The sequence below is a fragment of the Acomys russatus genome, chromosome 12 (genome assembly GCF_903995435.1).
Source record: "Acomys russatus chromosome 12, mAcoRus1.1, whole genome shotgun sequence".
Taxonomy (NCBI): Eukaryota; Metazoa; Chordata; class Mammalia; order Rodentia; family Muridae; genus Acomys; species Acomys russatus.
The window spans coordinates 29,223,040-29,236,638 of NC_067148.1; the positions used below are offsets into that span (position 1 = coordinate 29,223,040).

At 43.6% G+C, this 13,599-nt stretch overlaps 1 protein-coding gene across 1 annotated transcript in view; it reads right to left on the bottom strand.

Moving 5' to 3' along the window:
* The window catches only part of Xrcc5 (X-ray repair cross complementing 5), an 87,026-nt gene that overhangs the window by 50,788 nt on the left and 22,639 nt on the right, over nt 1-13,599 (bottom strand). The window contains exons 9-11 of the mRNA XM_051154125.1: nt 10,810-10,922; nt 5,080-5,142; nt 624-761 (exon numbers count right to left, since the gene is read on the bottom strand). Of these exons, the coding sequence (XP_051010082.1) occupies nt 624-761; nt 5,080-5,142; nt 10,810-10,922 (314 nt within the window). The remainder of the gene's footprint in view (nt 1-623; nt 762-5,079; nt 5,143-10,809; nt 10,923-13,599) is intronic.

Genomic DNA, 13,599 nt, shown 5'->3' on the forward strand with positions numbered 1-13,599 from the left:
GCTGCTAAGTAACTGCAAAATACAGGACCACACAGAGCAAAGGAGAAAAGTCCTGCCACATGGAGTTCTGAGAAACAGGGAGTGGTAAGCAAACCCTGACCTGTCCTCTAAATAGACGAGCCTCCAATAGACTGGACTTCACAGGGGTCACAGGAAAATCACACCCACAACTTTTATTCATAGTCCTTATTTGCTGAACTGGAGGTGATTTCTCTTCCCATGTAACCCTGAAAAGGCCAAAGGGATGAGACCACAGAGAAAGCCTTGCTTCACCTTTACTGGCTTAATAAGAAGCTCCATAAGTACCTCCACGAATCATATTGTTTTCTAACTGAAAACCTGGCTCCAAGACTAGCAATCCCAACTTTATTTGGGAATTTGCAAGAAATTCAGAAAACCAGACTTACAGAAGTAGAACGTATATTTTAATAAGACCCTCCCAAACCATGCTTAGAATAAAGGGTCAGAGCGCAAGCAAAGAGCCCAGTGGTGAAGCGTAGCCTAGCAGGCGTGAGGCCCTGGGGTTGGATGAGGTGAGTCCCCAGAACTGGTGAAAAGGATTTTAGTTTAAAGAAAAGATGGAAAGGAGGAAGGGGAGGACGAAAATGTCCTGTAGGTTTTACCTCATAGGCATCCTTAATGTAAGGAAAGGCCACACCAACTTGAGGATTAGATCTTTTGTCATAAGCGTATCGGACGATGGCGACCATGTTTAATTCATCCAAAGCATGAATGAGGGAAGAGAGTGCAACAGCTGCCGCCTATAAGGAAGAAGTGTACATCAGCACAGGCCCAGAGAGTGAGGGCGCCACACAGGCAGCAAGACCTAGACACTGACACGGGGACCATCTGCTTTCTGTTTCACTTGTCTTCTAAGAATACACAGCTCCATGGCAGAGTACCCTGACCAGGCACAGAACGCAGGGCCACATCTCCAACACCAGCAGGCAAGATAAAACAGTGCCTTTTACCCGCTTCAAACCCCCGTGTGTATTTAGTATGTGTACCTTAACTTCCTTTCTCTGAGTTCAACCCAGTCTATAAACTCAAGACTCAGCGTTCCTAAACAGCATTTATTTGTCTCTCTCTCTCCGCAAAAATTAGTACTGTGTCTGTCTCTTTCCTTCTTTTGTTTTCAAAACTTCCTGAATTAAGTCTGCTTAGAACATAGTTTTTCTTTGATTCAATCCAGCTATGATGTCTACTTTGTTAATGGAGCCACCCTCTGGATCCCTGACTTCTATCTGCCAAGTCACCCGCTTCTGCCCGGACCCTGTCTCCACACTCTGACTGTAGAAGTTAAATCTCCTCTAATTATTCTGGGTGGGCCACTGCTCCCCAACCTTTTCTCTTCTTTTAACTAGTTCTTAAAGTCTACTTTCAGCTCACTCTAAAACTCAGTTTAGGGATTGTTTCATCCAGTCCCATGAGTGGAAGAGTCAAAAGTCTTTAAAACTTGGTGGGAAGAGCACTCAGTGAGCAAGAATGTTGGTTTTTTTTTTTTCCTTTCAAGACAGGGTTTATTCTGTGTAGCCCTGGCAGTCCTGGACTCTCTTTGTAGGTCAGGCTGGCCTTGAACTCACCTGCCTTTGCCTCCCTGAATGCTGGGACTATAGGCGTGAGCCACCACACCTGGCTGAGTTCTCCTTAACTAAAGACCTAAGGCTGTGTCTTCAGCATCTGAGCTTGAATCTCCAGCACCTACATAAAAATCCAGGCACAGCTGTGTGTATCTGTAACCCTAACACTGGGGATGGAGACTGGAAGGAACTGGGGAGCTTGCTGACCACCCAGCCTAGTCAAAATGGTAAGTTTCTAGTCCAGTAAGAAACCTTGCCTCATGGAAATAGGGGAGAGAATTTTTTTTCTGCCTTCTGCAGGTGAGTACACAAATACTATGATGCAGGCATATACTGCTGGTAGATAGCTCATCTTACCAACTTATTACAACCTTTCTCCTCCTGAATCTCCTACTTCTAATAACAGCACCTCCAACTCAACCACACTACAGCCTCTAAGTCCTTGGCCTTCCTCATCCCTCAGCTCAACCTCTATGCTGCCTCTCAAACCCATCACTGCCTCTTCTGTTCAGAGGCGACCATGTCAGTCTCTTCCACAAGCCTCTAACAGTTCTATTCCAGCCCCGTGGTGACCAGGGAGGTCTTGTTGCTTGCTTCCCCTGGTGCTTCCGTTCATATAATTTCCTTCTGGCTACAGTCCCACCCATGTCTTCTAACCCACTTTAGATTTGCCATACAAAGTAAGCTTCATCTTCCAAATTCCCAAACACTATGTACTTTCCCTGTATCACAGCCATCCTATATCACAGTTAAATATGCGTATCCCATCCCTTCATAAAAACCTATGGCTTCAATATCTTGACATCAAAATTGTCTACAGATTTTCTAATAGACAAATTTCCCCTAATTCCAAGTAACACTTAACATTAATCCTATTCTTGGCTAGGTTCCAAGACCCTGTCATAGAACAAAGAAGACTCCCTCCCGACTTCACTGAGTGAATATATATATATTCTTTACCAGTGGGAATGAAAGACATACCAAGCAGGACGTGTATACACTAATACTAAGTCCCATAAGAGAGGACCAGACACACATAGAGTCCAGTGAAGGTACTATTTCCAATTAGCTTGGATTTGAATGTGTGTCTTCAATGGGACCAGTCGGGGCATTTAATGTAAAAGGTGATGGGCTAATGATTATCTTCTATATTGTAACAACACTAAGCTGCATTTAACTCAACTGAGTCCCCATTCCTTTCCTTTCTCCTCTGCCTTCTCTCTCCACACACTGCAAATCAGCACATAAAATACACATAACACACACACACACACTATAAGCATATAACCAGAGGAAACATTTTAAGGAGTTATTCACTGAGTCACAGAATATTTTAATTGGAAAACAATAAAATCCACCCACTTTAACAACCCTATGATGTAGATGATTGCTGGTTATTGGAGACTTTGCTCGCAAACTTCCACGGATGGACATAAGACTGCCTCACAAGAAAGCAATCCATCTGGAGTTAGTAATCTTTGGTGACAGGATAATTCATTTGGAGCTGAACTCCCCACCTGTTGGTCCCAGCTCACTTCTCTGGTATGAAGCACAGATTAATTTCTGTTCCACTTGATCATCCTCAAAACATATGAAGACTGCTATTACATCTGTCATCGCCCTCCTACTCCCCTACCTCCCACACAAGGCTGCTGCGTGCACTGTTTACTGGAAGCTCTCACACAGCACACTTTCCCTACTGTCCTACTTATCTCATAAGCCTCAGTCGGATAATATCAATTTCTGACTACCACATTACAAAACTGACAGATATCAAAGAGCCACGAGGAAATGAAGGTGCCTTTTCTTTAAAAACCTCAAAGTGACCCTATAATATGTGAAAATTCATTATGCAAAATTGAGCCATTACCTATCACAACCCACAAGAATAGAATTGAAGGACTATGGGAAAGAAAAAATACCAGGTCATCAAAATTCCTACCCCAGAATCATCTCAAGGAGCCAGTCGGAGAGGGTTTGCCCTCCCTTTAGATCTAGCAGTACTTAGTAACTGACTGCGGAACAGCCAGCTATAACCTCGGGACTAGCTTCACCTAGGAACTTCTACAGCTCACCCAGCAGAGCTTACCAAGTCCCTAGACCACCAAAAGGGACAGTAAGGAGTCTTTAGTGATAGCTGCACAGGTTCCCTGACCCTGATAAAAGCCCAAATTCGCCTCCAGCCATCAAGCACCCAGGCTAGCACGTCCACACACATGGGCCCTGATGCAATCCCAGTCCTCCTCCAAGCACGAGCTGCTTTATTAGAAACTCGTCTCTGCATTTTCATTTGGCTTTGACAGAAACAGAAACTAGTTACTTCTATGACAACTTTGAACTGCAGCTCAGGTGTCTCAGTACAGCTCTGTAACAGAACACTGCTCACTGCACTCCTTATGGTTCTCATGAAGTGATCAGAATTCCCTTTGTGGAAAAGGAAAACAAGTGTGATTTAAATCCATAGCAGAGGCTATGAACAATACACAACAGACCAGACAAGCAAATTCCTAAAGTCTGATTCAGGAGAACGCCATGAACGAGGATTCCCAAATATGAAGTCATATATGTGCAGTAATGGGCCCGGCGCCGCCCAGAAAAGTAGAAGGTGAGCATCTTCTCCTGATGCTAACTGTTCTCAGACAATGACATGAGCACCTGCTAAATGAGCAGCCAGCCATGCTCCAGAATTGTAGAGAAAAGGAGGTCACCGATACCCTCCTCCACGCCACAGGAATCTTTTACATCAAGTTCACTACTTTCTAATGCAAACACCTTCAAATGCTAGAAGTCCACTTAAACTGTTTTAAACATGCTCTGTATTGGAATTTTCCAGCTCAGACCAACACACTAATGAAATATTCCATGCTGACTTACTATTTCACAAAGAAAGTATGTACAAACAGCAAAGCATGAGTGGAGGACATGAAAGTCAAAGCTGTTAGCCAGAAGAGGCCAGCCTGACAAACTCTTGAGAATGTGGGAGACAGGAAGTCATCCACACGGGAGCAGCGCTTCTGTTGGTCCACACCAGCACTAAACATTGCTCAGGAGAGGCAAGTGTCAGCACGGTCCAACCCTTCGTGACACCTGACACAGAATGCCTATGCCTAAGTCACCCTCTTCAAAGGTGATTGTTGTGACAGACAATGTCCTCGGGCACTGCGCTCAAAGCTAAAATAAGCTCACTTATTGTTTCTCATTCTCAGAGTTAAAGGTTGGTGATTTTCCCACTGCTGTTACAAATATTCATGTCATTATAAAACACAAAGGCAGGTCATGCGTGGTGGCACACGCTCATGCTGGCACTTGGGAGGCAAAGGCAGGCTGATTTCTTAGTTCAAAGTCAGTTTGGTCTCCAAAATGAGTTCCAGGACAGCTCGGACTACACAGAGAAACCCAGTTTCAAAGAAACAAACAAACAAACAAACAAACAAAGGCAGCCCACTTTCCTAAAGCAACAGTTCGATTTTGTAGTACTATCTCAAAGTACCTGACTCACCTCATCATCTTTTGCTGCAAAGACTTTTAGAACTTGATGTCCCATGAAGAATCTTCTATGAACCTACAAGAGTAAGAAAAAAAAATGGTTAGAAATATATATAGCTGTAAGGTCACACACTGCTAAAAATGTCTGTTCAAACTGTTCTTACTGGCCAGCATCAAAAGTGACTAGAAACAACCTAGCACTTGAAGCTCAACTCAGTGAGTGCCCGGGGCGTGCCCCATATTGTTCTATAAGTTGCATACTAAAGCAGAGTGGTGACCAGGATATAACCACGCCCTTCAGAAGCCTAAACAGATGTGAAATTAAATGCAATTCTGTATTACAGTCCAACAAGGGCACTGGGCCTTACACCATGAGAATTTCAGAAAATGTATATAAAACCCGACACCTCAGCCAAGACTTGGAAAGTAGGAACTAAGCAGAACAAAAGTCTAAAGGTTGGAGAGATGGCTCAGCCGATAAGAGCACGTCCTGCTCTTACAAAGGGTACCAGGCATGTATAGGACGCACATACATGTATATAAAGAAAACACTCACTCATACACATAGAAATCAATACATCTTGGGGGCTAGAAAAACAAGGTCTACACACTAGATCCAGGGCAGACATAACAGTGAACAGTCGTCTATAATGACAAGTACATAGTGTGTTCATTAATACTGCACAGTGCAAGGGGAAGGTGAAAAATTAGACACTAACAAAGACTGTCTCACAAAGTCTCTTAGGAATAAAGTCCTCAGGAGAGGCGACAAGCCCCTGATGAGCTGCAAAGAGCCAGTTCTGAGCAGGCTGGAGGCAGGAAACTAGTTAAACAAAACGCACTGCCAATCCTTGCTCCCTCTTGAAATGCAGCCAGGGTCACAGACCTCTCCCAATACCTGACTAGAAAATGAATGTTCACGTTCCTGACATCAAAGCCCCTAAACCCGTCCACCAAGCCCGAGCGCTCAGTGTCTGTGGCACTGCAGCCTGGGGCTTATTTAGAAGAACCTGCCATGTGCAGAATTGGGCAGCATCTTTCATCCAGCTTTTCCCTGAACTTCCTCCTCTGAAGCTGAGAAACCAGGTGTGCTTTACAGTAACAGCAGCTTAGGAAGACCAAGCTTCCAAGGTGTGAGGGCCACATAATTCAAACATCCCTCATTTCCACCACCACTTCCCAGCTGAAAACCACTGTTCTACGGCATGCGAGAATAACCCTACATTTCCAGCACAGCATACTCAGAGATTAACTTAACCCTGTTAGAACTTGTAAGAGCCTTGATTTATTCAAAAAATAGCTAACGAGGGGAGGGGGCTGGAGAGACGGCCCAGCAATTGAGAGCACAGAGCGCTCTTGCAACGTCCCTGAGTTTGGTTCCCAGCACTCACTGTCCCAAGTGACTCACAACCATTTGTAACTCCAGCTCCCGGGGATCCAACACCTCTGGGCTCCATTGACATGCACATACCTACACACAGGCACACACGCACACATAATTAAACACAAAAACAAATCTTTAAGAAAAAGCTAATGATGTCTTTTCCTAGCACACCTACCTGACTTTTTCAAAGAGCAGCAAGGAATTTGGAGGGAGGCTAATTGCTACAGTCTTTTCTGCCTTATAATTATATACCCAGAACATTGGACAACTTGGCAAGAGACCTGAAAAACTGCTTGATATTTTAAAATAAGCAGTGTACACACACACACACACACACACACACACACACACACACACACACACACACACACACGAGTGGTAGTGTGTTTAGCTAGCAAACAATCAGTCACCATCCACACACCAATTCATGACAGAAATGGTATTTTGTCAACATTGCAGCTGAAGATGGTATGGAGGATCATGTGATTTTATTTAAGAGAACTGATACCCACTAGTCTGTTAAAAGGTGCACATCTGTATTTTGTCATGTTCCCCATGGAAAATACTATGTTTAACACCTTATGTCCTTTGGTTAAGATAATACACGTAAGTAGGTACATAGAGTGGGCTATTCAAACCATGCTAGTTCATATTTGTGCTACGACATGATGGTGCAGACTATGGAGTCAAGGAGACTTGGGCCGGGGTCCACATCTACTCTTATTCCGCTGTAAGGTCTTGGGCTAGTGACATAAGGAGGTTAATCCTCAATTCCCTAATCTAAAAGATGCAGAGAACAGTATGTGCCTGAGAGGGTGATATTATCAAGTGCTGACACTGGTGGGAACACTGTGATTATTCACTGAATGGTAGTTATAATTGCAATATTGCCATGATACTTGTCTGAGACAGAACTTTAACACAAAGTTGACTGTGGCCCTGCCTGGCTGGAGGGTAACGATCAAATGACAGTCTCAAGTTGTGAAGGCTGGATCACCCCATCTCATGGGACTCGTGAGACCCTTCTCTCACTTTGGAGAGCAGGAAGATTCTTCTCCTGGAGATGGACAGTCTTTACCCATTTTCTCAATTCCAGACTTGAATAAAAGTACTTTCCTCCTTCAAAAGCAAAATCAATAAAATAAAATTGATTTGGAAGTTAAAAAGTTGATTTAGAAAGCACTTCATGATTTTAAAAGTAAAATCTGAAGTTAATAAAAGTCTTTTTAGATGGAACGTGGGGTTTGTTGTTGTTTTTCGGTTTTTTGTTTTGTTTTGGTTTGGTTTGGTTTTTTCTTTTGTTTTATTTTTTGCTATATTCGCCCTGTTTTGCTTTGCTATTTAGCTAAAATAGGCCCTCCCCTCCAGCCTGGCATAGGTAATTTCAATGTTTGTAGTTCTGAATTATACTAAAGGTGTTTGGGGTAAGGCTTGTCTGTCTCTCTAGACACAGGCAGAGAGGACAGTTTCAGACAGATGCAGTGAACCTACATCCCAGCGATTGGGATACAGAAGCAGACAGATCTCTGTGAGTTGAAGGCCAGCCCGGTCTATAAGTTATGGGCCAGCCAACAATACATAGTGAAACCTGTCTCAAAAAAGGAGAAAGGCTAGAGAGATGGCTCAGTGGCTAAAAGGACTGATTATTCTTCCAGAAGATCCAGGTTCAATTCCCAGGATCCACAGAGCAGCTCACTGCCTGTAGCTCCAGTTCCCGTGACCCAATACCCTCTTCAGGTCTCTATAGACAGTGCATGCACATGGTACACAGAGAGACATACAGGCCAATACCTATGTGTATTAAAATAAAAAAATAAGATTTTTTTTAAAGGCGTACATGAAAATAAAAAATAAAATTAGGGGCTGGAGAGATGGCTCAGCAGTTAAAAGCACTGACTTTTCTTCTAGAGGTCATGAGTTCAATTCCTAGAAACCACATGGTGGCTCACAGCCATCTATAATGTGATCTGATACCCTTCTCTGGCCTGCAGATGTACATGTAGGCAGAGCCCTATATACATAATAAAGAAAGAAAGAAAGAAAGAAAGAAAGAAAGAAAGAAAGAAAGAAATCCTTAAAATACATAAATAAATAAATAAAATTAGGTATTTTTAAATGGGGGGCCAGTTTCTACAAATTAGTTTAGATAAGGTTAGTTTCACTCAAGACTAATAAGTATTGCCATTAATAATCATAAGTTTTAACTTTATATATTTTCAATGTAAATACTTTTAATTTAAAGAATTTTTAGGATGCTCTGAATCTTCCAAAAAGTTGTTATTCTCACTTAGTGCATCTCACTTCTGTACATTCTTAGATATTTTAGGGAAGTCTGCCCACTTTTTGACTTAAAAAGGGTTTTTTGTTTTGTTTTTTTTACAGGTGTGTGTGTGTGTGTGTGTGTGTGTGTGTGTGTGTGTGTGTGTGTAAAAATGTATGCTATGTAGGTACAGGTGCCCCTGGAGACCAAAAGAGTGTGTCAGACCCCCTTTAAGTGGAGCAGTGGGCAACTGGGAGCCACCTGACACGGTGCTGGGAAGCAAATTCTAGTCATCTGAAAGAGCTGTTCACGTTCTCAACCACTGAGCCGCCCCTGCCCCCAGGCTTTGGCTTATGAGTTTTGAAGATACTTATAAGAGTATAAATAATCATGAAAGCAATTCACCCAAACCTCACTGAACTAACCTCACACTAATCGTGCATAAGGCTTGTGTGCCAGAGCAACACAATGCACACTATCAGAGGGGTTTATTTTCATTACACTTCCCACATGAGTTCTCCAAAAATCTCCTCATCCCTCTGGACTCAGGGAGAAATACACATAAGAAGATAATATGTGCCAGACAGTAGTGGTGCAAGCCTTTAATCCCGGCACTTGGGAGGCAGAGGCAGGAAGATCTCTAGTTCAAGGCCAGCCTGATTTACAGAGTGTGTTCCAGGACAGCCAGCACTACACAGAGAAATCCTGTCTTGAAAAACCAAAATTATAATAATTATTTTTTTTTACTAGCTATGATTTATCATTTTGCAGTCTACCTAACAACAGTGAGTGAGCCTAAGACCTCAGGACTCTCTGACAACGCTTTCTAGGAGAGTGTGTGGGATCACACAGTAAGCTGCTGCATTTCCCCGTGTGTCTACTTCACATAACTACACTTTACCGTCTTAAAACTATGTGACTTATAGATAAAGTTCACATCCTAGAACCTAGAACACCAGAAATTGAAGGACAAGGTGACCAACCATAAATCAATGACATTCTGGAGTGTAGAGATGGCTCAGTGGCTAAGCACACATCCCTCTCTTCCAGAGGACCTGAGCTCAATACCCAGCATCCATGTCAAGTGACTCATAACTGCCTAGAACCCCAGCTCTAGGGGACCTCTGCCCTCCTTAGCATCTATGTCCACTTATGTATTCCCACACACAGCCACACAGACATACACATAATAAAAAATAAATTTGTTAAAAATAAATATATGATATTCTAAGATTTAATTGACTTTCAAAAGCTAGTGTGTGTGTGTGTGTGTGTGTGTGTGTGTGTGTGTACACGCATATACATGACATTTTGAGTACACAATACAGCTGCTAAAATCTGGGTGGTGAGAAAGTAGTTTAAGGAACACAGTCTTCTAAGTTACACTGAATCCCTACTTAGATCTTGGTTTTTCTTTTCAAATATCAAAGATGATAGGTTAGGGAGATAGCTCAAACAGCAAACACAGAGACATGAGTTCAAGCCCCAGAACCCACACTTTAAACAAGCCTGGTGTAGCTGGGCATGGTGGCACACATCTTTAATCCCAGTACTCCAGAGGCAGAAGGAAATAGATCTCTGTGAGTTCGAGGCCAGCCTGGTCTATAAAGCAAGTCCAGGACAGTCAAGGCTACACAGAGAAACCCTGTCTCAAAAAAAAAAAAAAAGGCCTGGTGTGGTCCATGTGCTTGTAATCCTAGCACTGCGATGCAGAGACGGGCAGATCCCTGGGGCTCACTGGACAGGCAGTCCAGCCAATTTGACAAGTTCCAGAACAGTGAAAGATGCTGTTGCAAAAAATCATTGGACAGTACCTGAGTAATGGATACCAGAGATTGTCCTCTCATGTCCACACACATGTGGACACATGTATACACACACACACACACACACACACACACACACACACACACACACACACACACACACACACACACACTTTTAACAAGTTAAAATCCTTAAACAAAAAAATGGCAACACTCATCCCCAAACTACATTTTAGAAGACTGAATGAAAAATAAATAAGAGTTGTAAATAAAACAACCAGTCAAAAGCTCAAGGCACATATTTTGTTCACAACCGCAGAGTAATTGCTATACCTGAGATGATCTACAAAATCCCAAAACAGAGAAGCACTTCCCCTCTGATTTATATTTCATTTGTTCTTCATCCACTTTAGAAAAAGGGACTATATCGCTTCCGTAGCGGAACCCTGGAGAACGGGAGCAGAGCATCAGTTAGGCAAATGGGGCCCGAGATATGCTGTATGTCTACACCAACAATACAGGAACCCCAGAGCCAGCCTCTTCCCTGGCACCAAGCATTGGCCCTGCGATCAACAGGTCAAAAGCAGAGGCAGAAACAAACCACGCACACCATATACAGATGATAAAAGGCTAATTACACTTTTAAAGCTGCAGCTTCTGCAATCCAGTTACCTTAATGATCGCCCAGCATGGGAGGAGACTGTAGCAGACACAGCACACCCTCCAAGACAACCGTGTTGACTACAGAACATGTGTGAGTTGTAAACATAACCCAAAGCACGTTTATTCAGAAACCCAGAGATCCATGGAGGAAAATGCCCATCAGAAATCTTCAGAACAAAATGTCCAAAAACACATTCTGGAAATAGACAACCCTTCAGCCCTCTAAGAGACAACGCCAAACTCTAAAAGCACCCAGATGACAGGCTCTATACTTTTCTGGATTTGAATGCATTATACAACTAGAATTTGGTTATATTTACTTGCAGTAGCTTAGGTTAGGTAAATAAAACCTCATATGCACGCCTTTAATCCCAACACTTAGGAGGCAGAGGCAGGCGGATCGCTGTGAGTCTGAGGCCAACCTGGTCTACAAAGCTAGTCCAGGACAGCCAGGGCTACACAGAGAAACCCTGTCTCAAAACAAAACAAAACAAAACAAACAAACAAAAAAGTAGCATCTAAACCAAACATTTTTTCTTTTTTTTCCCCAGTCACTTGTATGCAGTCACATGTGTGCATGTGTACATACAGGTGTGCTCACAGGGAGTGCATGTGCAGGTCAGAGGTCAACTTCACATGCCTTATTCTTGTTCTCCACCTACTTTTTAAGTATGCTTCTCCCTGAGCCGGCTCTCCATCGCAGCAAGACTGGCTGGCTGGCAACCCCTGGATCCACCTGCCTCCATGTCCCCAGCACTAGGGTTACAGGTGTGCAGTGCTGTGCCTGGTTGGTTTATTTTTATTATTTATTTATTTGGTTGGTTGGTTTTAGTTTTTAAGACAGGGTTTCTCTGTGTAGCCCTGGCTGTCCTGGAACTCATTATGTGGAGGAGGCTGGCCTGGAACTCACAGAGATCAGCCAGCCTCTGCCTCCTGAGTGCTGGGATTAAAGACGTGTGCCACCACGCCCAGCCCATGCCTGGCTTTTATGTGGGTGCTGGGGATACAAACTCAGGCTCTTGCCCTTGCACAGCAGCACTTTACTCACCAAGCATCTCTCAAACACTAAACCAAATTGCTCTCTAACCTTTCTTATCATCAATCACTTTTTTATATGAATGAACAGCGTGAAGGAGTGCAGACTCTAGATTTAGTTCCATGCCTGTGCCCTGCTACTGTGTGTGGGCTTCGACCCTTTCCAAACCTACTTTATTTGAGGTTCTTTAAGGCTTCCCTTCCAACCCATTTACCCTAGATAGGAGAGAAAAGAGGTCAATGGGAAGAGGAGAAGTAGACCTTTTTGGACTCAGTTCCTGGGAGTGATTCCCCCGATGTAGTCGGCAGGATTTCAGCAGACCAGTAATTCAACCAAAGTTGCTGCTGGAACCTGGAACAGCAACTGGAACCAACCCGGAGCCCCGAAGTGTTCTCTGGAAGTCTCTCTAGGAGCATCTCAAAGTGGAGCGACCCAAGACCCAAAAAGCCCCCGCCTCCTGCTTTGGGCTCATATATATATCCTCTCAGAGTCTGTACTAAGATGTGTTTCAGCTGGCAAAAGCCAAGTCCCACAAAAGGTGGTTCCTTTTCTAGTGGATAAACATCACTTCATGTCTCACAAGTCTGTTCCCCATCCCACATTTGGGATCAAAACAAAACCATGTTTATATCCACTACCACTGTGTGACTTCCGGTTAATGAGTGCCTTTCAGCTTTGGCCCTTCTGATGGCCGATCTTGACTATCTCCCTGTGATGAAGTTCCTACAATGGGTTAACTGAGGTGGGAAGACCCACCCTGAATGTGGGTGGCAGCATCGCATGGGCTGGGGTCCAGGACTGAACAAAAGGGAGAAAACAGCTGAGCACCAGCTTCCTGATTGTGGCCTCACACTCCTGTGCCCTTCCCTTCCCTGCCTGGCAGCCGGGACCCTCAAACTGTGAGCCAAAAGGAGCCTTCCTGTCTTTTGCTACTTTTGTCACACCAGTAAGAAAAGTAACTACTATAGTCCTACTGCGTAAAATAGAAACAGCAACAGCATCTGCTTCATGAGGTCGTGACGGGAGAAAATACTGGCTGCCACTTAAGAGACACACAGCCCCACTGAGCCTAGCCTGCATTACTCAGGGTCCTCTTCCCACCACGAGCCTAGTCCTTTGACCAGGATAGAAGGATGAGCTAATGGTGGGTTATGATTCCAACTCAACTACAATCCCAAAATCCAAGCTCTACACTGTGCTACTAAATTCAATCAAACAAGTAGTAGAAATTGTAAAGTAATTATATTTCGTATACAATCTATCCACTATAGCAGCATCAAAACACCTCACTCCCTCCCGCACTTAAATACGTGCAGTAAGATACAGTGGAATACATGGCTTTTTTCCCCCCAGGATTAGGAAATTATAACTGTACCAAGTAGTGCACAGCCTGGTAATAAGTTGCTCTAAGCACCCTGGCTGCC